The 26063-nt window shown below is 40.8% G+C and overlaps 1 protein-coding gene across 1 annotated transcript; it reads right to left on the bottom strand.

Moving 5' to 3' along the window:
• Positions 1 to 798: 798 nt before the first annotated feature.
• Positions 799 to 17553, bottom strand: LOC140245397 (COP9 signalosome complex subunit 8-like). The gene is made up of 7 exons (XM_072324974.1): positions 17437 to 17553; positions 10976 to 11046; positions 9836 to 9884; positions 7961 to 8096; positions 3950 to 4057; positions 2096 to 2158; positions 799 to 1430 (listed from the first exon to the last, which is right to left on the bottom strand). Exons 1-7 carry the CDS (start codon positions 17491 to 17493, stop codon positions 1351 to 1353), a joined length of 564 nt encoding a protein of 187 aa, XP_072181075.1. The 5' UTR covers positions 17494 to 17553; the 3' UTR covers positions 799 to 1350.
• Positions 17554 to 26063: the final 8510 nt, after the last annotated feature.

Below are 26063 nucleotides of genomic sequence, written 5' to 3'. Positions count from 1 at the left end.
TTATAAGAGCCAAAGTGGGCCCCGGGTTAGAAAAGGTTGAGAAGTGTAGATAGAGAGTTACATGTACAGTTACTCGTCTAAACCATGACAAAATGATATCATCTACAGCACAATGACAAGATGATATTATTTACAGGACAATAGTGCAAGGACTTTAAATGGGTAGCATAATTAAACCCACAAGTCATTGAGTTAACCACGCAACCAAAACAATGAGACAAGTTTTATGCAAGCGAAACAGAAACCTGGCTGAGAGACCATCTTGTGATTATAGGCCTTTAAAGACCCCATTTGCGTCAGAATAAAAAAACTGTGACATAGCGAGCACATTCTACAACAAGCTCCATGACTTGCATGATTTATGTGCAGAGCTTGGTTTACACTTTGTCTCTTTTTTTATGGGGGGGGGGGGTAGTTACAGTAGTGTACTTTTGATTGCGACCTTTAAATCATTGTTGCATGTACAACGTACAATGTACATGGTTTATTTGCTGATAATGGGCAATCATAAAAGTGTGAAATACGGTGTTTTAAGGATGATGAAGCACCTTTATTGAGGGAAATAGAAACAAATCTCTTGCCCAAATACTGCACCAGCATGTCTTGAGCTGGTTCCCCTTGGGATTCCAGACTAACTATTCATCATCAATCTCCACATATCATTTGACTTTTGATTACAACGAAAGTACTGCAATGGTCTCAAAAGCATTCAGCATGGCTGAACTGGCTACAATGGCTGAACTAAGCCCTCATCCACTCGGGGGGGGGGGGGGGGGGGGGGGGGGAATGGTGCATGACAGACATCAACCTTCAATGTTTGACCAATTTATTACAAGGCTGTAACTGACTACAGATTGACAAAAATTCCGCTCATTATGAAGAGTCATTGTATCTTGAAGATTCACAGCTGAAGAAATTCTGTTTCATGGAAAATGGGGGAGGGGTGAGGGTTGTAGAATTTGAAGACTCTGTTTGGACAGGAGAGGGTGACACTTGGTCTGCTGCGAATTACATAAAGCACACTAACTCACAAACTCAAGGAGATCTAGACCTGGTTGAGATCTCATCAGCTTTTGAGAACACAGGGAAACCCCCTATTATAACGAGATCACCAGGATCGCCGATGTCTACCTCTTTATAACCAAGTACCTGGTTGTAAGTGTACTAAAAATGAGGCCAGCTGATACAGTGATGGAAGCTCAGGACTGCCAAATTCACCCCCATTAAAAAGCAGTACTTTGTTGTAGGCAAGCTCGTTATAACAGGGTTTCCCCGAACGGGCAATGTTCTTAAATGACACACGTTTAGTTTTCTCTTCAGCTTTTCATACCAATAACTATCTACAGCTAATTAATTCTCCAGGAAGGCTACAAAATCCGTCAGCTGGGCGATTTGTTGCTCACTTGGTACAGGCTGTTCTTTCCTTGGCACTGCAAAATATGATGTAAAAACAAAACAAAAGAAAATGACAATGAAGATGGAGAAATAAGACCTGAGGCTGAGAGAGAATACTGAGGGCAAATGAAGTGTGTGAATCACTATGAATATGTGTGACAATGACTTAATTACATAATTGTGGCTCTAACTTCATGTAACCACATTTTTACACATGATAAAACTTGCAACAACAACAATAACAACAACAAACCCACAACAATTTGTGAATATATGCAGATGGCAGATATAAAGCAGCCTTCTTTTTAGAATGTAATCAAGCATTTTGATCATGGAAATACATTGTATGATAAGAATTTCAATATAAGAGTACAAAAAAAGAAAAGAAAAAGTGATGAGCCTTTTTTTCCACCACAGGCTAACATGCAGCAGTGTTCAAAAAAGAAAAAAAAAAAGATTAGCATATTCATGAAACCCTTCTTTTTCTATCACAGTTACTAGGACAATTCATCACAGTGTAGTGCTGTCCATGATTTCTGGTGTTGTTGTTGTTGTTTTTGTTGCTTTTCCACTGCAGGTAGTTTTAGCAGGCACTCGTCTTTCCACAAGTATTGTGAAAAGTAAATGAACAAAGTGGATATATAGTCTCTCCAGGCTAGAGAGTCTAATGACGAGAAAAGTGGTCAGCGAGAGATCTCACCTGGCTTCTTTGGCAGGATCATTTGACTTTCTGAGTTGTAGGCCCAGCCTTCCTCTTGGACAGCTTGAAAGTAGAGAGAGAGAGAGAGAGGGGAAGACAGTATGATAACAAAACATTTCATATTATCACTGCTAAATATTGTGAAACAGCGGTCCGGTTATTAACATTTTCACATGAAGCAAACCTCTAAGTATTATGGTTTGACTCTGACACTAGGGCGATTTGGAATAGGCCATATTTGCCAAATGCTTAGATGGGTGAAAAAAAAAAATCCTCAAAACTTGGTTTTGATATATAAGTTTCTACCTTCTTTTCTTCTCCTAAGTTTTGATAAGCGAGATACCTATCAAATAGAACTAGAAATGTCGCTACAGCGACTGGTTATACCCCCGCCAAACAACATTTCATAAGCTTTGGTCAAAAAACTGAGGAAATAGTTAAATCCGCAAGATCTTTCCTTGATTTTCTGCCATTAATATGCCGTTACCATGGCAACGTACTTTCGGGTACTGTCGAAAAATGCGTCTTGCACATCTACAACCAAAGGCACACATCTGTACCAAGTTTCATGGAAATTGGGCAAAAACTGAGGAAGTAGTTTGCAACACAAAATTTTCCATCATTTTGGCTCATAATATGTGAGCTGTTACCATGGCAACATACTTTTTGTCACTGTCAAGAAATGTGTCATGCTGACCTATATCCTAAGACAAACATTCAATATGAATTCCATGAGAATTGGAAGAACACTGATGAAGCAGTTTTGCCATGAAGCATTTTGCCCTATATTTTACCAATAACATGCCGTTACCATGGCAACGCACTTTTTGCCACTGCGGAAATATGTGTCTTGCACATTAACATATTCAGATGAACATCTGTACTTAATTTCATAAAAATTGATCAAAAACTGTGGGAGGAGTTCGCAACGCAAGATTTGTACCCATTTTTGCCCATAATATGCCGTTACCATGGCAACGTACTTTTGGGTACTCTCAAAAAATATGTCTTGCACATCTACAACCCAAGGCACACATCTGTGCCAAGTTTTATGGGAATCGGTTGAAAACTGAGGAAGTAGTTCGTGACGCAAGATTTGCAACGAACCGACCGCCCAACCGACCGCCCGACCGCCCGACCGACCGCCCGACCGCCCGACCGCCCGACCGCCCGACCGTCCGCTGATTCCTATATACCCCCTTCAAACTTCGTTTGGCGGGGGTATAATAAAGGGGAAACCCTGTGTATAATGAGATTGCCAGGACCGACAACTCTACCATGCCAGATCAGCGTGATGGAAAATCGATTAATGGAAAATCGAGTCATGGAGTGATGAAAAAATTGAGACCACCAAATTCACCTCATTAGAACTACTAAGTAACTCATATGCAAGCTCATTATAAGGGGGTTTCCCTGGGTTCCAGGACAGTTACCCCCTGGACAAACACCACAGACCCTTGCCCTGACACTATCCCTAATCCTGATCCTGAACCAAATCCTAACCCTAACCCAAACCCTAACCTTTACTCTAACTCTGTAGATCACTAACTGATATTTAGCTGGGGGAGGGAGTAATAATCAAAATCTGAGAAGATGCCATTGTGAAAAATCTAGTAGCCTAAACAAAGAAACTGGCAGATTCTCATCAAAATGGATTCAAAAACTTCCTTTCAGGAGTTTGAAAAAAAAGTGTCCATGTTAAAGTGAAAAGGGATGATTTTTTTTTTTTTAAATCATGAATAACAAGGCACAGAAAAGTCTTAAAAACTTTAGCATACAAGTGTTGAGGTGTGAATGCATTCAACATTATACCTTGCACATGCCAATCCCCATCTCGGCCCTGTTCACACTCACCATTTATCGCTTGCTCCTTGGACATCCCAAGGTAGAGTGCGAACTGGTCGGCCTCGATGGATGTGTAAGCACTCCCTATCAAGTGGAATAGTCTCTGCCTGATGGAATCTAGTACAAGAGCAGATGAGAAACAATGTTAACAGGCAAGAAGTAAGTTCAATATGGCTGAAGTCAGTCAGTCGACTTGAGTGGCAAAAGGTATCAAACTCTACATTTCACACACATCGATCTAGATGCATACAGTGAAAAAGAAAATAAAAACTTTTCAATATAACCATTAAGACTGATTGTGGCACACAAAGCCATGATTTCAATCTACTGGCAATTCATACGGTTCAAAATGCTGCTAAGAAACTTAGAAAGTGAACTAAACAGTATGCACCCCTTTTAACCAAGTACTGTAAAATGAGGAATGTTCACATGCATTTTAATTTCGCGAATTTCGCAAGCGCCAAGATTCGCGAAAATAAAATGCACGCAAAGGTTCTTGTTTACACTGTATGCATTGAGTGCCAATGGCAATTCACGAAAATTTCATGCCACGAAAAAGGCCGTCAGCTCCAATTCGCGAAAATTTCATGTCCCAAATATATCACGTTTCACAGTATTTCAACTTGCAACAGTAGCTAGCTGTGGATAAAGCTTGACTGTGGGCGAGTCTGCCTTTGAGACGCGTTCATGAAATGCAAAATGACTTTCACGATGAAAGACTCGAGTCCGAGCTAGTCTACTTTATTCAGACAAACTCACCACACATAAAATTGCTTCCACAATGAAAGAGTGATGGATCAAAAGGAAGAGAGGGTGAAAGAGGGAGAGGAGGGAGGAAGATAAGAAGAAAGAGACAACAGACAGAGGAAAAACTCAAAGAAAAAGAAATGTATAAGAGATGGACTGGAATATAATTTGAATAAGACTAGAGCCAAAGGCAAGATTCACAGCATGTAAGCAAGGACACAACATTTTATGCAAAGTATCAAAACAGAAGAACAAGAGAAACTAGAAACTGAGAGATAAAAGAGGAGGTAGCAACAGCTGATATTCACTGTCCGGTTACTAACATCATACTTTGGAATGATAACAAGACAGGAAATCTGTGTGTGTGTGTGTGTGTGTGTTTGTGTGTGTGTGTGTGTGTGTGTGTGTGTGTGTGCGCGTGTGTGTGTGAGTGGGGGGAGGATACATGAGCACACAGATTTCTTTTGAGGCGTGCATTCTTATCTCTTGCAATATCTCAAAATAAAGGTACTCACATAATATGCTCACATGCACAAAGAGACTCAAAAATATTCAAATGATACACAAACAAGAAAATTAGACTTTTTACAGTAAGTGGGTAAAACCATCCAAAACAGACAAAACACATGATATGCACCATGTAATTAAGAAAGACACTGACTGCAATTGACTGACAATTTGCCCTACATTGATGTAAGTAAGCATTGATTGATCAGTGTTTAAAAGTAGCCATGACAAAAGAAATTGTGTATAGAATGCTGCAGGTACTGCATGATTAATCAACTTGATGAAATTCTTGCATCCAGTCGTTTAACTTGACACAAGAATTTCATCCATTAAAAGACAGTGACTGCTTGTCATACACAACTTCATGCTATAAGGCGCAGTGCTGAGCTCAACTTGGCACCTTGAGTGACTTCAAAAAGGGGGGTAACCTTTAACCCACTGAGGACTAGTCCTGAGCATACTTGGGTAGGTGTCTATGGGAAAGTGCACGTCATAGGAAAATCTGCCCATCCTCAACGGGTTAAAGGACAGACACAGTTCACATTGTGTGACCTGGCTGACCCCAATCCACAAGCATATAACTGATTTGTTGACTTTTGAGGACCCACTGTGTTCACACACACACACACACACACACACAAGACATTGTTGTCATTATTGTTTTCCTACCCACTTCCCCCACCCCCTTTTCATCTTTACTTGGTACATGTAAGTAGGGGCTATCATTCCATTAATCTTTATCTCCTATTGTTACACCCTCCTTGCTTCTCCACTCAACCCCCCCCCCCCCCCTTCATCCCTCAAAGAGCCACTTAGTCAGGCATCAAAAGCCTCATTGTTCATTACAGCACTGATTGAGACACAGCCAAAGCAGCGCTAGTGTGGCTGGTCCTTTGTCTAGTGATGTACATAAAGAAGCACAGCTTGGCTACCAATATCACAGCCACAGGAAGTCCAATGCCATTTACTTCACACCCGGTCTGATCCTGATAAGCTGCTCTGGACAAAGTCCAACCCTGGCCCTATTTCATCCTCCTAATTCTCATCAATCTTTTCTTTATAGAGCTCATCTTACCTGAGACTGCTCAATGAATAAACAGCAGACACCAGAATCAATTTGATCTGCCTAAGTAGTCAAGCTACCACTTCATCAATGAATAGGGGAATGATTCTACCAGTGTGTATCAAGAAAGAATGTGCTAAAACTTCACTTCCTGTCCTTAGACTTAGCTCTCACTTGCACTGTATTGACTGCACAGTTCAGGTCTGCCTGGAGTCTTTTCAAAGTTTCAAAGACTAGAGGACTGTGATTCGAGATGCCAGTTGAAATGACAAAGAGGGCTTGAAGTACATCTACATGAAGCTCCTTTGTACATCAAAAAGCCTGAACTTTGAAACTGCCAGGGCCTGAATTCAGGCTTTTGCCTGAAAACTGGCATTCATGTGTGATTGATGGTATACATAATACATGAACACAGGTAGGAGACTCTCTCTTTAAATGCAGCACAACATAACAAAGCAAAATATTAGGCAAAGCAAAACCAAATCAATTAAAAAAAAAAAAAAAAGAACAGGAAGTCAGTATTGCTGACCCTGGAAAGGGCATGAACTGATCACACAGGGGAGTGGAGCAAATTTGTGAAGAGAGGGTGAGTTGGTTCATGGAGTAAATTCAGAGGAGATATGCTACAAAATTATCTAGTTATTAAAGTGTCAGGAGCACAGGGGGTTTTATTATATTCCAGAGTTAAGTCTTCTGTCTGTTTCGCCAGCTGCAGAATTACATGTAATTTTTCTAACCACATCTGGCACAGACTGAGGAAATGAATCAGATCTCACTGAAACAAACTCAAGTGCATGTGATTAGTGAAAAAAGTCCCACTAAACCATTTTTATTGTCTTTTTTTTTTAAATATCATTTTACTATTCCTTGCTCATGTCTCACAAAGTAGGGTTAACAAAAAAGCATTCATTAGAGTCTTAAATAGTTCACATGTAATTGTTTGGTGTCATTGCATAATCTTCCAAACCGTCTTAATTGCTAACTTGATAACTAAGCCTTTAATATGTGACATGTTTTATAAGGTTTCATTTCCTATTTCTGTTTGAAATTGGCAGACTTTTTGTGGTTTTTTCCCTGATTTTGAGCAGATGTAACAAATTCAATCCATTCAATCTAAGCCTTCTCCAAAGTACATGTGACATGTGCAGTGCACTTCAGAGATGCCAATGTATTGATAACTAGATTATTATATTTCTGCAGTAAATTTGTCACCATTTGGATTGAAATGATTTCCAGGCCTGGCAGATGTTGGTCTACTAGCCCTGTAGTCCAAGTTTGGAAGGTAGCGCCACTCACGAAGTATTGCAATTTGTTCATCGCAATAATTCTGCCCAACAATTCAGATTTTACATTCAATTACAGTCTTATTAATTTCCCTACTTCATTTGATACACATCACAAATAATCTCACAAAAAGAAACTGTAATCTCTATGACACCAGAATTCAAGGTTAAAGAGTAAATTTCCCAAAACTTGAAGCCAAAGTACCAAATTTAATAATAAAACATTTTGTATAATTACCAACTAAAAGTGTTTTCCTGCTCCCTACAAAGGGCTGTACAGATCAAACTTTATGGGGGTGGGGGATAAAGGGGTTACCAATAGAACACACATCTTTGTCTTTATACACTTAGCAAGTTCTGTCATCCTTTTGATTTTTCCCTGGCTTTCTTTTTGTTGATTTGTTTTCATCCCCAACTTACCTTGAAGAGAAGAAATGATCTCCTTGATACTGTCTGACCATTCCCGATTGAGGGCAGTATACAGCTTTGAAGAGGTGAAGTCCCTCTGCCACATGTTCTGGCCAATCTCCCAGATGTACCCGAGCTCGGGATCGCCCTACAGGTGGTGATGACATGGTTCAGACAGAGCAAAGTTAGCACATAATGCTGTGTAACATTACCAGGGAGGTGTTTCAGACTGGATTTAAGTTGATTTTACAAGTTAAAGGACAAGTTCACCTTCATATACATGTGGATTGAGTGAGGGCAACAATATTAGCAGAACACATCATTGAAAGTTTGGGGAAAATCCAACAATCCGTTCAAAAGTTATGAATTTTTAAAGTACCTGTGCAATCACTGCTGGAGGAGAAGACTACTACAGTGCATGATGTCACATGCGTACAACAATATAAGGAAAATAAAAAGAGAATTTCACAAAACTTGACTTTTTGAATAAAGTGCACATTTCTTCAACATATTGCTGACTTGTGTTAGTGGTAATATCATTTCCCCTGACTTCTGAAAGAGAGAAGTCGCATGTTCTTTTATTATGTGAGAAAAGTGAGAATATCTTGAATTTTCTTTATACTTTCTTTATAAAGTTGTACTCATATGACATCACAAGCTATAGTAGTCTTCTCATCCAGACGTGACTGAGCAGAAACTTCAAAAATTCATAACTTTTGAACGGATTGTCCGATTTTCCTCAAACTCTCATTGATGTGTTCTACTAATAATATTGCTGCATTCACTAAACCCACATGTCTATGAAGGTGAACTTGTCCTTTAAGATCAACTTTAAATTATGGCATGCTGTGACTCTACAGTGGTTTTCTAACTTCCCAATAAACGGAAATTTTAGAGACTTCTTCATGCAGCCATTAATAGATTATAAAAAAAAAATGACAATAATAATAACAAATAAGTGACAATAAAATTCATATGTACATTCTGATAGCAGTTTGAAGCAGATTTTGTAAGGCTGATAAAGCTGACAGGGACACCAGAGGGATTCTGAAATGTAGTACATGTAATTGCGTATTTGCAAGTTCATTTAAAATTTGTTTTATCCCGCACAAGCAAAGGTGCTTTTTAAAATATTAAACCATAAGCAGGTCAATTCTTTAGGACACAGTGAAAGAGAAAAAGAAACACAAGCAAACAGATTGTTAACGTGCAGCATAAAGATAGCATGTCTACTGTGTGATAATACCACAGAAGTATACTTTTGTATTAGTAGGCCATTTGGATGCTGTTCTTGTAAAGAACAAAGCATAAAACTCTGAAATTTGTGCCATTTCATGAGCATAAGATGTAAAACATAAGAGTAAGGGGACAATGGCAGCTGTGTTCACTTGCTCCAGCAGCACCATCTCAGAAGGCTGGTTTGAACTTTTGGAAAAATTTTACTGATCCAGTGCAAACATCCACACCTTATTTTGAAACTTCCATTTTATGTTGCTGCTTGGTTTATGTGTCCTATTTTACTTTCCCTTGGATCATTCAAAGATTTGCAGGAGGACTTCCATGTGACTTTCATGACCTTGTCACAACACCATCTTCATCACTAGAAAAACTCCATCATGAGGCATGAATGATATTTTGCTCATCTAACACCACTACGCAGTTGGTTCACGAACACCTGCAATTCGTCCAACATTAGAACAGAATAGACTGAATAGATGACATTACAAAATGCCTGTAATATTATCATACAAATGCCATGTTGTTTTCCAGCCGAGCCCTTTTCTGTGTGGACAATGTATGTGTGGCCTCTGAATGTAGTTAATCTGCTCCATAGACACTTCTCCCAAATATCAGGCGTGCATGTTTGTCTTAAAGAAAGGAACTTACTGTTTTCACTGAGGGTGGTATCCTCTTCCAAAGGAATTTCGCGTTATTTCTGCAGACAAGAGGAAAGAAGGAGTGAGTCAGAAATTGCAGGATATTCTTGTTATTATTATCTAATTGTAAATAACAATAAAACAATGAATTAATAGATAACAAAATGAATACATACATAAAATCAATCGATCAATCAAATAGGAAAAGAAGTAATTTGTCATACATGTAACTACATGAACAGGAGACAGTTTAACGCTATGTTTAGTAGCACTATAAAAGTTTTTCTACACAAAGAACTTCACAAACTTTGTCTCACAGATACCTTGCTGACGAGATTTTCAATTGTACATCTACAACATGTCTCTTTATTCATCACTTCTGGGATAATACACAAACACAATGAATACAGGAATATTACAGTCATATATAATAAACAGTCTTCCTTACAAGTTTAAATGATCAATAGATGATCTACAATCTAACTGGAAAATCACTATGAACTCAAATTTTATGTACAAGTACTTTTCCTCATTCTTGCACCCAAAACACGGTAAAACATGGTCATGTTGATTATAGACCAATGTCATTCCATGCAGGAGCAGTGAGAAAACACTTTGAAAAAAGTTACATCACAACCATGTGACCAGTATTAAATTAATTCTCTACAGACCACCACTTCAGAATGTCATTCATAAAGTATACAAGTTGGTGGCTGTTAGTATCAGAAAAGTTCATGTTCCCGTAGAACTCTACCACAACAAATAATTTATCATTTCAAAATTAAAATTTTTGTGCTGTTTCTTTTTCAGACTTTATTCATACACACATCAACTTCTTCCTCTCACTTTACTGTTTGTTTGTTTGTTTGTTTGTTTGCTCTCATGATGACTTCACCAGTGGAGGTGAGCCTCTGTTTTAAAAAAAAACAAAAAAACAAAAAAAAACAGTTTTCAAATGCTCCTTGCAGCTGCTAAGGGCAGGTCGAACTTTACACACTTATCATTTTTTTCACTTTACCACTTACAAACTTTTAGATGCTACATGTGACACATTGATACTATAAAAGAGGACTTACCTTTTGATACAACTGGGTTACCTTAATTATAACTAATTAGTCACTCATGTGATATACCCCTGTACAATACTCACAGATCATTTTGAAGCAAGTAGAGTGTCAGCAATTTCTTGTAGACTTCAGGTGCAGCAACTCCGCCTGGGGCCTGGATATGAAAGCAGAACAGAATGGAAGGTTAAAAGTGTGTTACAGATCAAAGCTGATCCACGTTACAGACAGTCTCTTAGATAAATTGAGGAATATTTTTCTAAAACAAAAAAGAATTACCGTAACTGTAATAGAATTGGACATGAAATAAGTTTGAAAAATATGTTACAATACAACTCTATAAAACTTTTTATGCCAGGGATATTCATGTATTCTTGGGGGGGGGGGGTGCTTCTTGCAGAGATGCCAACTTCTTGACATTTATAACTAAGACAGAATATCCTTTTAAGGGGCATTCCAGACGATTTTCATAATTTCACATCATGTAGTACATAAATCAACAACTCCATGTATAGATTTGTGGAATTTATTGTGGTTCTTGAGCAGAGAAACAATACTTTGAAAAACCTTAAACAAATTACACTGAACAAGGATGATGACATAGGAGGCTCACATACTTCAGAAATGTAGCAGTGTAATTCCATTACAATACCTCTTGCTTGTAAGTTCACCTGTGTACAATCTATGCATGCCTTCTTTGTTTGTTCTGCTTCCTTGAGCCCCAACTCATGCATTCTTATGGTGACTCTGCCATGTCATCATCCTTGTTCATTGAAATTTGTTCTAAATTTTGAAAATATTCTTATTCTTCATCCCAATTATCATAAATTCTGAAACTCTGTCCTCAGTATAATCAATTTATAGTTGGTAAAATGTAAAAATCCAAAAATCATCCGGAGGTCTCCTTTAAACAAAATCAAATTTTGGAGAGGAAAATCAGATTTTCATAAAATTGTGACACCATCATTAGCCCATTGGCCCTCGGCAAGTGAAATGTTAGGGGAAAAAATACTTCTCTGGTAAGGACTGGCAAGTAAAATGTCGCTACTTCATCAACATTGATGAGAAAATTGTAAAGCATCTGCACATTTCCCGCCCATTCAGGCTTGTCTTTGAACGTTTTTGTTGGGGTTGCAAGAATTCAGTTGTACATCTTTCTATATGATGACCTGGTTTGTTTTCTGGGGTTTATCCTGGCTTCATTTTTTTTTTTATTGGAAAGATGAAAGTCATACCTTCAAAAGGCAATATCACATTATTGCATTTTACTCTGTTTATTAGTTCAATACTATAAAATCGTATTGGTTGGCATCTCTAATCTTAATTACATTTCAAGCTAATGAAAAGTGGTATAGGCCTATGTGTTGCTTCATTCAGCAATATGTAACATAACGTGTTATGCGTTAAATTTCTCGCACAGCGTGGAGTACCGCGCTCTCATAGTGCAATGTATACCGTTTCGCCCATGCGTGCATGCGCGTGGCACGCATGCTAATCCATTCATAGGCAGGGCGAGCGCACAGCGTGGTATGTTGCGAATGTCGAAGCATGGACATATGGGGTCGAACAATGAGTACAGGCGTTCGAACGATGATCGCAGCACAGGCGTTCGAATCATGCACGCTGTTTTGCTTCCGCAATTTAGGCGGTCGAAAAATGGGTAACTTGCTTTACTGTGAATATTCAAATGACTGTGATTCATTATGCCTTTGCCTTACAAGTGATTTTCTTCATCACTTTCTTATATTTTGGACTTTCTTTCAGGCAAGTAAAATTCATGTTCGGGCAAGTGTTCTGCAACAATTAAAAAATCTGCTTGCCCAACCGGGCAAGTGGTGAAAAAGAATTATGTAGCACCTTGCATAACATATCAGCTAGAGGATCCATTGGTACTCCTTGGCTTCACACGTGCACGAACAGCAGTAAGGCTATGGAATACACTGCAGACGCAGAAGCATGTCACGCCATCACCGGATACTGCCATATCAGTGCATTGGGCATTCATCAGGATCATGCATCTCTGCAACAGCATGCAACTAGCTCCACAGCACAGTGCGGGGCCGGGGGGCAAATTTAGTTTTTTACTTGCACCATGTAAATTTAAATATTTGCATAATCGTCTATCAGCTTCACATACTCAAGTTTCATCCTTTGTATCACATATCCAGAACTGGAATTTCCTGAGGTCTAACGCCTAAATGTAGAATGGCATACTCGTGAAATAGGCCCCACCACTGCGTGTCCGTACTAATACTACGGCGGCTCGACTAATTATACTCGTGAATTCAGCCCCACCATGTGGCGTTCATCGGTAGATAAGCACGGCGGTGGGGCTTTCTTCCACAGTGAATACTCGTGAATGCGGCCCCCACCAAAAACAAACAGCATTTACGCGAGATTGATACAGCGGTAGGGCTGATTTCCACGGCATAACATCTTTTGTCCTCCCTTTCTCCCGTTTTTTTCTTTGGTCTTCAACTTTTTATTCTCAGAAGGACTTCCTAATGTCTCTCGACTAATTTAACGCCCACGGCCAATTGCATTTATTTCAACCATATTATCGGTGCTAGATTTTACCCTAATCGAGCAGTGCGTGCGAATTCGAGTTCCTATCAGGCACCGCGGGTCGACAGCGGGTCTTCCAACACTGTACTGTGTTCATGTGTGTGAGATTTCGTGTTGGGATGCATGCAGTGTGTGTGACTGTGTCAACATGCGTGTGCATGATGAAAGCTCTTACGGCACGCCACATGGTTGCTCTAACACCCTTCCCTGCCTGTGCGGCAGGCGCGGCGTGATCAAGCGCGAGCAGTGCATTGGCACACAATTGGAACGCAACGAGTGGTAAACTTCCATGCTTCAATCATGATTTTAAATGAATGAAATTTGCGTTTATGTATTAAGCAGGGTATCACTAATTAACCTATTGCAGAGGGCATATGCCCGGTCACGGCCTTGGCAGAATTTTTCTGTAAAATAATAATGAAGAGACCAAAAATCTTATCTCAATTTGTCAGTCTGTTAGTGTTTATTTCGTCTACACACAGTTACCCGTCCAGACGCCGTGCGAAGTGTGTATAGCTACCGATTTACGGGCAGCCACTACGGAGACACACACACACACACACACACACAAGCCTCGCCCGCATGGTTGGTTTGCACGATTTGTGATGGGTTCGGATCGGGATGGATGAACATGCATGTAAATACATGTATTCACGTAACTGCTTGTGGCGAGCTGGCGCGAGCTAGGAAGTTCAAAAATGGAATCTATTGTATCACAGACTACTGCAAACTTTCTCACACTTTGCGCCATGATCATGGCAATTTTCTGCAATGCAACATTGTATATTATGTAAAGCTTGAACCCTTTCCTGCAGCGGAGAGCAAAGGCACGCAAAATTGCGATCGCACCTTCTTTGATGTGTCGTGAGTGAGGCTAACTACACGCAGCACCTCTACTCTTTCGCAGACGTTGTCATTTTTCAGTGGTGGTTGTGCGACTCCTTCATGAATATCTTTTTTAATCGTGGAAAACTAAAATATAAGGAATTCCCGTAATCTATGATAATCATCCAATAATCGGTATGCTTTTTTTTTTTTTTTTTTTTTAATTACGTCAAAAACCTACCGAAATCCGTCCTTAAAATCAGGTCTGTGAGCGTCCGTATTGCTTCACTCCTCATCTTCTGCGTGTTATTGAATGGCAATCACTCTCCTATGCTACAACGTAGGTAGTCGGAGGTAGTCGGAGTGACGTTATATCATGAGAGCAGCACGCGCGGAAATACATGGTAGAAGACGAGACCAGTCGACAAGCTTTACGTAACACACGGTCGTACGTAAAATGCTAACACGGTATCTCGGGTTGAGCGTTCGTGGCTGTTCGTTAATTTTGTGAATCATAGCACATTCTACTCCGAAAAATTCAACAATAAGGTTTGGATACCAACAAAACACCAAATTCAACTCAACCATCAGCAACATATGATATAGGTGGGTGGTATTACTGTTAAAATCAAACAAAATAAAAGACATTTTTGTGGTCTTGCCGTCAAAAGCGACAGTCGTTTACGTACGTTTAAACACTAGTACATGTCAGACTGCTGTGCTGTGCACAGCGGTCTGGTCAGGCTCGAGTGAGGCGGGCTTTTAGTGACCATATCACTTGTCAAACGGCGTTCCGAATTCCACACAGCAAGAGAAACTCGCCAGCTGCTCAGTGCGGGGTGGTTTATGGCAATGGGATATCACCTTAGCACACGGCGAGGTACCGTGAGGTACCGATAATATAGGGCCGTAAAGTGCATAATTGCCACAATTACAGTCATGAATACGATGCCTACCTAGTAACACCCCTAACGTTTGTTAATTTAAACATATAATGCCTAATGCCAATGGCTAAGGCTATGTATGGCCCGGCCGGCCGCCCTCCCGGCCTAACAAATAGGGACTAGAATCTAGGTCATGTAGGTTAGGGTCCCTAAACCTAACCTTGCTAGTTGCTTGCTAACGCACGGGTGCACGCGCACTGCGGTTGGGCCTATTTCACGATTTTGCCTGTAAAACACCTTTTGTAACGTTAGTTATACTCTACGGTTTCTAGATCATGACCAGGCATGTAGGCAGGCTAGATTCTATGGGTCTAGGGCAATTACCCCCTGGGCAATTACCCCGCACCCTAACTATACACAGCCCAGTCGCCGCTGTACATACGTAGCGCGACAGGGCTGTACCAACGAAGCTCCAAACACGAAGAGGGTCCAACGATCGCATGCGATCGGATTGAATTTTGATACTTTAGATAATTTTTTTGTCACTTCAAACTCATCTGACGAACAAAATGATAATGAGACTTCATATCTATGCTATGAATATTGAAATTTAGATTTAATAACTTACCTAAAATGATGGTTATATGCAGCATGTGTGAACGGTTCACGAACGGTACATCGTCTTTCACGCCAGGCCATTTCCAATATTCGGGAGGTCACATGATCGAATGCCCTTTCAAAAGGTCGCGCTGTCGACCGTGCTGCTACACCAACACTCAAGCAGCGCTATATCGCGCATCGCACGCACGCAAAAGATTTCCGCAGAGATCAAGGCGCCATTTTGAATTCTGCAACGATGAACCCTGACGGTGTTAGGGAATCCGCCAGAAAGTATCATTTTTTGGTTCCACGGACTTATCACGAGGGCTCTCAATGGACTTACGAACCTTCTGTAATACAAGCATGCACTTAAGGTGAGTAACGTTTGGTAACGTGTACATTGTTTATAAAGAACGTATAAATTTTCATAAGTTTTGTAGTTGTGTTGTGGTTCCCCACTTTGTAGGTGCCCGCTCGTTGGTCAGACGCTGTATTCGCGTAGCGTATTAACAGCGTCTGGTCGGGCTACCCGCACCCTAGCCCCGGAGACCCGCCGTTCTGCGGCGGGGTCCTGGCGGCTACCCCGCAGTTTCGTGCAAGTGAGAATCACGAACAACTCCCTATTGCCACATATACGGCAACTTCACAAATAAACCATAGCTAAATGTCCATCATAAACACAGTGACAATATAAAATGAAATATACACTACCCCATTGCCTTGGTCCTTCTCACCAATTTATCTGGAAACTGCATAATTTTCCACATTTTTTAGGAGTAGGCGGTCTGCCCTAGTGGAGAGCTTTGCTGCTATTTTGAACGTGTTTATCCATCAGTACGCATCTACGCATGCGTAAACAATGACGTCAACGTTACGGACGCAAAAGGATATGAATAATGCATCATCGCAAGGTGAATATGCATCATGTAGCGAGTAATACAGCTGTCAATGCACTGCACTGAATGCATTGTGTGCGCATGTGCAAGTGATTGTGAGTTTTAGTGAGCATCGGTGAGCTGAAGATATTTGCCTTGAAGACAGCATTTTCTGCATCATAAGCAATGAAATGCATCAAACAGTCGCCGATAAGAATCATTTAGGTTTAGTCCACCCATGTAAGTATTGCCAGTAGTTTTTGTTGAAAAATTAAGGAAATACAGCGCCGGAACGGCACCCGTTTGGTACAACATTAAAATATCGAGGCCAAAACGGCGCAGCCCCAACACTGTACGTTGTACGTTGGGGCTGCTGGTCGCAGTTACCCGCACCCTTCCCCTGGCCCTAATCGTAATCCTAATCCTGAACCTAACCCTAACCCTAACCCAAACTCCTAACCCTAAACCTAACCCTAACCCTAATCTCTACTCTAACCTTACCACCAACCAGTAATTGGCCGGGGGGTAATTGCCCTCTCGGGGTAATTGCCCGGATACGAGATTCTATATATGCGTGTAAATACGCGTGTTCTACACTACACGCATGGCATTCATAACATGCGAATGGCACCGCATACACAGAAATTAGTATATGGGACTGATAGGTGACTGCGCGAACGTATTTGTCACTGCTCCCGTATGACAAGTAAAATGGTGTTTATCGACAATCTCTCATGTCTGCTGAAAGTTACAGAAGCATTTCACATCGCTGGCAAAGTAACAGTTCACTATACGTACCTCCAGTTCTTGCTGTTCACATTGTTCTACAAGAGCGAGAGCGTCGAAGGAAGCCATTTTCCTTCTGCAGAAGACACAACCTGAAGTTGGAGGACAAGTTTAGCAAGTGCGATCGCATTAGTAGTGCACGCGCTCAAGTGTGAACATGCCATATATGCACTCGATCGTGCTCGTGCAGCGCAGCAGCGCGGCGCGCGCAAACAAACAAAATAACTATCGCGCCGAATCTACTCATAAGCGAGCTTTAGATCTGCGACGCGAACGCTAAGACGACGCAGCCCCGATATTTGGCCTAATTAGCGTCGTTTTAGCGTTCGCGTCGCAGACCTAAAGCTCGCTAATGACCCACAGTTGTAACCCCGCTTGCTTTACTGCTTTATCCTTTTCAACAGAGTATTTACTCTGATTCAATCATCAATTCTATAAAATAAACAAAATACTGGTATCCGGACGTCGCGGAAATGATACAAACAAAGAAGAGAGGGAGAGAGACAGAGAGACCAAAAACATGAAACTAGCGTTGTATTTCACAAGTGTCAGACCTTTGGAATTACTCATTAATCCATTACTTTGAATGTGGTAACAAAATAAAGCAGAACAATATCCAAAATAATCTTCATCTTGGGAGAATGACCTACGATTCAACAGGACACGCGCGTTCACGTGCACACACGTGCACACACACGCACACACACACACACACGCACACACACGCACACACACACACACACACACACACACTTTTTTGCAATAGTTTCCCAGCAATCTTTGTTTCTGATCCGATGTACTACATGTTGAATATACGCAATAAGTTTGAATGTGTTAACAGAGTGGATATAGAACGTTATGCAATGTAGGCCTATTTTTTAAAATACAAATTCACTTCAAGTGACTGGTAAATGACAGAGAGGCCGAAAAATTGTGTATTCTTCAAAAGTATGCTACTGGTATTGACAGCATGATACATTTCTTAATTGAGTTCTGTTCTATTTTTTTTTTATATATCATCGTACCAACACGTGGACTACGAATTACTCAATACACACACAAACACACACACACACACACAGACACACACACACACACATGCACACACAATATATATAATAGTATACCCCAAAGCCAAAAGGTCTAACTGACGAATGCAAAGCAAAGCTGAAGATGACCATCAAGTATAGATATCCTTTCAAAATCTATTTAATGACGATGAGCATTTATTGTACGATAGCAACATCTAAAAAAAAATAAATAAATAAAAATAGTACAGCGAGAGTTATTGAATCATACAGCGGTATAAATGAAATGGAAATGTGGATTACAAGCAACGCATGAATATGAATGATAATGAAATAAAAAATTTAAAAAAAAAATCTTGTATTGCTTGAGAAGACAGAAGAATTATCGATCGTTAGATGATAACATCATAATCTTGTTTGCTCGCCTTTCCTGTAACCGCACTGGCATATAACACATATTGTCACAGCTATGCTAATAGTCAGTGATGACCAAAGAAAATTTGCACTATTGTGTGGTAGAATCAATAGACGAGAAAAAAGACAGGTGTGTGTGTAAAAGTCATGTATAGTCTTTGACATCCAGTCGTTCTGCGTGTTAAGCACATGAGCACCACCTCCCCACAAAATGGTGGGGAAAATTATACGATAAAACAAAAACACAATAATTCAACAGCGGTTTCAACGAACTTGATACGAAGCTTTGACCAATAATCGTTAATCAATTGTCAGTCCTTATAGTCTTTCATAATCAAGCATTTGTCAAGAGCAAAGTAGTTTTTGTTTGTGAGTTGACTTACTAAAGTAGCAGAACTGTAAGGACGTTATGCAATTATTACGTTTCACAGGTTTTTACGAAAGAATGCACATTATCAAAAGGAGACCTAATTCACAAATCAGACAATATCATGTAAATTAAATAAGATGATTCTTTCGTCTCACAGCTCTCCTCTTGGCTTTTATACAAATACTAACAACGTTTATAACAGAAATCATATATTCTACTATAGGAACTATCAACGTAAGTTACTGCAACAGTAAAATTGTTAGTTTTGACTCGATAGATACACCTTCTTCGTCTGAATGTTCATTGATGCCTGTATAAAATGGCGATCTGCGAACAGTATTAATATCAAGGAGGAGCATTTGGAGGCAATCCGCCGTACAACACGTTGTGTACAGTCCCGGGGTACAGTCAACCTCGTCTGAGTCGACCTTGCATAATTCGAATGATTGCCTGAGTCGAGGAAGAAATTCTACCTTGAGTGAATACAAAAATGTGTTAATTCTAATGCCTAAGTCAAAATTATGCACGTGTCCATTTGGATTCCACTCAGGTAAGGGTTGACTGTAACTTATAACTTGCAGTTGTTGCTTGAAATCATGTTGAACTATATAATTCCGTAACTTTCTTATTCCATGACTCATGGTTATGAGACATCTCGATCAACAATTCTGTTTGTTAGATTTTGTTCTAATTGCAAATTTTGAATTGCACTTAGACTCTATTCTCCAAAATCGTGTATCTCGATTTTATATGCCTTTAAAAATTCTTGCGGATAATTTTAAAGGCGGATTTGGTCTGGATATACCGGCGTGCACATGACAATTGATATTTGCGGCATGCCATGATGGTTGTACTTAGCTGAATGGTAGTAGGGACACTGTTGCCACCAAGCGATTTTCATATTATGTTTTTTTTTTTATCAGGTAATAAAAAGTACTATATGCAAAATCAGGGGAAAATGTAATGTGCTAGAAGATTATAATTAACTGTTTATTTTCAATATGTAAGAAAATAGTTTGTTATCGCAAAAACTTTATAGAAAGAGCATGGGGGATATCTTTGCTCCTCTCCCTTTAACGGTCTTGATTGATATTGTAATGGAGAGTTGTTTTTTTTTTATTTATCTGTATTGATTATAATCCAAGGCAACTTTTACACGCACTCCCGTTTAGCAATGTCAGGAAGTCATGAAATTACGTTGATATTATTTGTATGATAGCCTTCTTTAAGTCAGTTAGCTTTCTTCGTCGCCGAACCTCTTGATGGGATGTTCCAATCAAAATCATTTTGTTTACTTCTTACTTTGAATATTCAACTTGAACGCGTACGTATGGAGGTTTCTCTTTAAACGTTACTCTTACGGTTGCTGTGATATTTTTTCTTTCTGACATTGTTAACGTAGCCCATTTATGGATTGCTTTCTATCCATGTCAGAAGACTAGCCCTTTCAATGGACGTTTGATTGCACTTAAGCTTGTCATTTCCATTGATTCCGGGCCATCGGTTAGTCTCTAGCGCATTCCACACCAGTTTCATCTGCTCGACGTCGAGATCCCAGGTGAGGTAGCCCCGACGCAGCGCCAGGAGGGTATTGTTCGTCTGAATAACCCCATGAGTCGAGTGACGAATGCAGTCGGAAAAGCCGAAGGAAGTTCTGTCGACGAAGTTGACGCCCTGGAGCTTCCTTAGAAGTAGGCCCACGTAGACGTCTTCCCAGGGGAAGAGGGGAGTCTGCTGGGAAGCGCGGAATAGCTTATCCGCGACATCCGAGGACACGATGTAGCCATGCCCTTGAGGATAAACAGGATACTTATCTTCGGGAAATAGATCTAAGGGAGTATACCATTTGCTCCTGACATCTCTTATTGGTGATACTATGGTCATTTTGCCTACAACGAAGTTGGTCCGGAATATCTGCGATATCGCCGCCAGGTCGTGCACGAGGTTGGGGATATTCAGGACGACATCGTCGTCCGTCTTCATAACGAAGTCACTGTTGGGGCAGAACGTCCTCGCCCACTTAAAGCCCATGACGGTCTTTATGGATAGGTTGAAGTAAGAATCTCGGAAGTCCTCTTGTACGATGTCACCGTACCTTGCAGCTTCTTCGTAGATCGCCTTCTGGGCTTCTGCTGAGTCAGGAGAGCCCAGGAGAAACAGGCTTCTGACGGACGCGTTGTAAGCTTTCGCCTTTCCACCCCAGGTTTGGCGGATGATGTTGCGTCGGTCTCTGTTTGAGGGCGCTGTGGCAACGACTATCAACAGGGTCAGGTTCTGTCTCGGTTTCACATTTTTGCTGCACGCTTCTTTAGGATTGAGGAGATACCCGTAATTATGCTGATCTGTGCGAGGTTTCCACACCGTCATATTTTTAGAAATTCGCACATCTTTTGGAGCCACCTGCTCCGAGTGCACGTTTGAGTGTTCGACACCGGTATCATTACCCTTTGCGTTCACTTCGAAAATTTTTCTCTCTTGGTTACTTATCTGTGAATCCATTGGTCTCTTGTCCTGACCTAAAATTTGTCCCCCGGGCTGTAAGCCCGTCAGTCGATCCTTGTTCTGACCTACAATCTGTCCACCAGACTGCTCTTTCGGATTGTCTTGCTGTTGCTCAACGGGTTTTGGAACAAATATCAGTTGTCCAATCCTGCGTAAGAGTGTTCCGTTGGCTTCCATCTTCGCTAGAATCGCATCTACCAGGTCATCTGATAGTGGTATCTCTCTCTTATCCTCTCCTTGTAGGACGCCATCACTGTCCTTCCGAACTTGAGAGAGGTCTCTCACCTTCTCTGGTGTCTCGTTTCGAGGTCTCTCCAGCTCGGAACCATTATGCTGGTGAATTTCGCGCGACGGTTTCTGCCTCGAATCGTCCCTAATGGTCCTTTTCAAGTCCAGTGTCTCCTTGCGTCCGTTCTCGACCTCTGCGACGTCATTTTGGATCTCTTGGATGCCTTCAAGATCTTGTGAATCCAGCGGTTGTGGTGCTACCAACTCGTGGTTCTGATTATCTTGCCCGTTGCCCAAATGTTCAGGCTCCCGAGTTCTCGAATCTACCCGACTGCTAACTTTCTGAGCTTCCAGATCGATCGCTGAGTTCCGTGATGATAGCGCAAGCGGTGTGCGGAGACGGTGATTAATGATAGAAAAGTCAACACAAGCAACTATAGTCATGAGGAGTATCGCAACAGCGAAACATAGCCGTTCCTTACGAGGAACACCCATGTTTTCAAGATTTTTTGCTTGAAGCGGATTCGCTGTTCGGACCTCTGTTATATTGGCGGAATGCAAAGGTGATGACGAAATGTATTAAACTCGATTACTTCTCAGCCTAATCAAGCATAGCGAGAACCGTCGCCAACGATACAATGCCCATTACGATTTGGTTATTACAGATTACGTTAGGCGACGAAGATAATACGGTTCGCACGATTCCAACCAATATCAGTAACAAGTCGCAGATGTTCACAGATCAAATAAATCATTCACTGTGAGCGTGAGCTGCTTTGTCACTCTTGTGATTGGTCATTAAATGATCGAAGAGTATTTGATTTCCCCACACCTACATTTTAATAATTATTATTTGTATTATGGGGGGGGGGAGGGCATAATGCTTGTACTTGTGGCTTGGTCAAGAATCAATGTCACTCCCCCCCCCCCCCCCCCTCCCTTTCGCTTGGAATGAAGCCCTCCAAGTCGTTTGTCTTCTGCTCCACCCCGCATCTTTTTTTCTTTTTTTCTTTTTTTTTTGGGCGGGGGGGGGGGGGGGAGGTGGTAGAGCCAAAAAAGTGTGTGTGTGTGTGCGTGTGTGTGTGTGTGTGTTGGTGTGTGTGGTATGGGGGTGGTTGTTTGGACTCCACCCCCTCGTTTCACGGCCTGTGCTATGCTCACCATGAATTTCCACGTTATATGAAATAGCAATCCAAGATTGCATTAGATACAATAGGAATGCTAAGCGCCCTAATTAAAATTACATTGCATTCACGGAGGGAACTTAGAGGAGTGAGAACCGCATCCCCTTATCAAAAGAAGGTTATAGGGTCTAACATTGTAAATGCTATGTCCATAAATTGGCGTCACTGAAATGCTGATACATTCTCGTATAAACGCACATTCAATTGAAAAAAACCCACACATTTTTAACGGAAGTAAAAAGATGTGTTTGCATTATAGCTAAGAAAATGCAAGAAGTATAACCGTTGGCTTTTTCATAGAGTCAACAGGCCAGAAAGTGAAATCAGCTGCTTTGCCTTGGTCAACGTCACCCGTGTGGTGGCTTTGTTCCCGAGAAGGTTCACCATCGTTTATCGTTTGTGAGTATCCATATCCGTTCTTACAAAAATCCCCGATGCGCTTACACTGTTTACTGTAAATGAATAAGCTCTAGTTGTATATAGACGAAGAAATACTAGCAAAGTCAAAGCAGCTTTACATTTTTAACAAAAATGAAAATCGATGATGAGTCGTATCCTAAAGACATTATTTACCATTTGCAGATGAAACAAAAACCCAGCTTTAGTGCTTCAAAATAGTTCTAAAGTGTGAGTATATAGGGATAGAAACAACCAATGTAAAAATGTTAATCAATATAATGTTAAGTATTATTAAGTATTCAAAAGGTGAACAATAGTTGTAATAAAAAATCGTTTCTAGAATAAACCGTCTACAGTTATGACAATCTCCTCCTATGTGAAAGAATTAATTAATGCCTTGTTCATTTCCAGGGCGGTGAGTTGGCTCAGTCGGTAGCGCGTCTGCCTCACGATCACGCGGCCCGGGTTCGAACCCGAGTCTGGACTGAGCAATGTTGTGTGTAAACATACCGTCCCCTCTAGCAAGAGGCAAAACACTCTGTCCCTCGGATAGGACATAAAATGGAGGTCCCGTGTATGAGAGAGCAACAACTCATGCACGTAAAAGATCCCGCTTCATTCATTCATCGCAAAGAGCAGGGTGTTTAACCCGGTGAAGTGGTCCCACCTCACATCCAACTGGACCCCATGGTAGACCAGCTTAACGTAGCTGAATATGGGCTATCCAGCCATCTTGTCAGAAGGAAAATGAATAAACAAACAAACTACAAAACATTTCCTGTCCATATACGGTAGTGTGTGCATGTTGTTGAACTTAATTGATTTTGGCTCATGGACATAGAAAGGGTTAGAGGAATTGTATAGGTTTGGTTGAGACTTAAAGGTACTAGCCCACATTTGCAAACCCACGAAAATCAAAACTGCATAAAACAGGTCCAATATGACTTCAAGTACAAGTTATAACAGTAACATACCTCACCTGTCGCTCTTTGTCTATACCATTCGATAAAAGAGAGAAAATCATCGTTTTAAAATCAATTTTCAAATTTTTGATGGAAATTAGTTTTTGAATGGCTGAGATATCAACAACAAAAAAAGAGCGATCCTGATAAAAGGTGGGACCCAGCTTTGATTTTGTACAATCACTTTGCTTTATTTTGTTTTTGGATGTCTCGGCCATTCCAAAACCGATTTTCATCAAAGAAACATTGAATTCCTGATGTTAGAATGGCGATGCTCCAAGACATGTACTTCTTCGTTAGTGGTTTCTTGGTATCTCACCAAAAAAAAAGCCCAACTAAATCCTCATCCCCTTCAATAGTACATTATTCCTTTAAAATGGGGGTTGATCACGAGACCCACCCCTGTCTCTCAGGGAAATCCCCTCGACACCCCTCTTGAACAAGAGAAAAACGAATTATGTACTCGTACACATGTTGTAGTAGTAGAGTGGTCGTGCTATCGTCGTACATCGGTAGCAAAAGGTGTGTTCACACCGACCCAATAGTATTATCGTGCAGCAGTGCCTTGCACAATCGGTTGCGGTTCACGCACATGCAATGTGAGTTGGTTTCTTGCTTCAGTCGACAACACGGTCAAGTAGGAACAATCTATTTTGATATTAGGGATGCATGAAATCCCATATTCTTTATTTCTTTGGTTCATTGGTAGTTGTTGAGCATATTTGAGGATGTACATGGATGAAAATACATGATAAGACATATTTTGTGTATCCATTTCCTCGAATAATACATCTTATTCTTATTCTTACATAATTTCCCTAATCATATTCTTTACTCTCAATATGGAATGAGCGCCAGATGTTCCTTACACGAAGGAAAACAAAGGGGAATCATGCTTGTCGGTGGCCGGTCGTTGTCTGTCATTCGTAGAAATTTCATCATTTCAACTCTTCAATGACGCGGAAGTGTACTCTTTGAGATGGGTAATGAGAAATTACATTTCTGAGCAGTGCATATGATTTGAGTATCGTAAATATTAACGAAAATGTAGTAATTTATGTAGGATCGTCTCATGTGTGTTGCATCGCAGCGACTTCACGAGAAAGACGTAGGGTTCATAGTAACTTCTACGACTTCTACGAAGATACTCAGCAGGATCCATAAGTCAGGATGTAACAAGTTAGTGCTAAGGAGTTGAACTTAGGTGCTCATTTGCAGTGCATGCTTGTTGGTGCATTAAAAATATATGGTGCGAGTAAAAATCCAGTTCCTCAGTCTAGATGCCGAGTGGAAGAGCTCTCTTGAAGGCCTCTCCAATGAAGTGGCTTCAAGGGCGTTTTTAGGAAGCCTATTCCAAGCAGTTACTGTGCGTGGAAAAAATGAGTTCCGATAGAGTTGGGTTCGGGTAGGAATTGCCAGCAACTTGTTTGGATGGTAACACTGCACTCGCTAGCTAGCTAGTGCGGGATAAGTGTTCGTGCCACTGACTTCCCCCGGCTCCGCTGCCTAATTCTGTGTGTTGTTTATGACAGCCATGCGGGCTAACCTAACG

This window comes from Diadema setosum, chromosome 22, assembly GCF_964275005.1.
Source record: "Diadema setosum chromosome 22, eeDiaSeto1, whole genome shotgun sequence".
Classification (NCBI taxonomy): Eukaryota; Metazoa; Echinodermata; class Echinoidea; order Diadematoida; family Diadematidae; genus Diadema; species Diadema setosum.
Note: the sequence above shows the minus strand (reverse complement) of the source record. Positions and strands in the feature narration are given on the sequence as shown.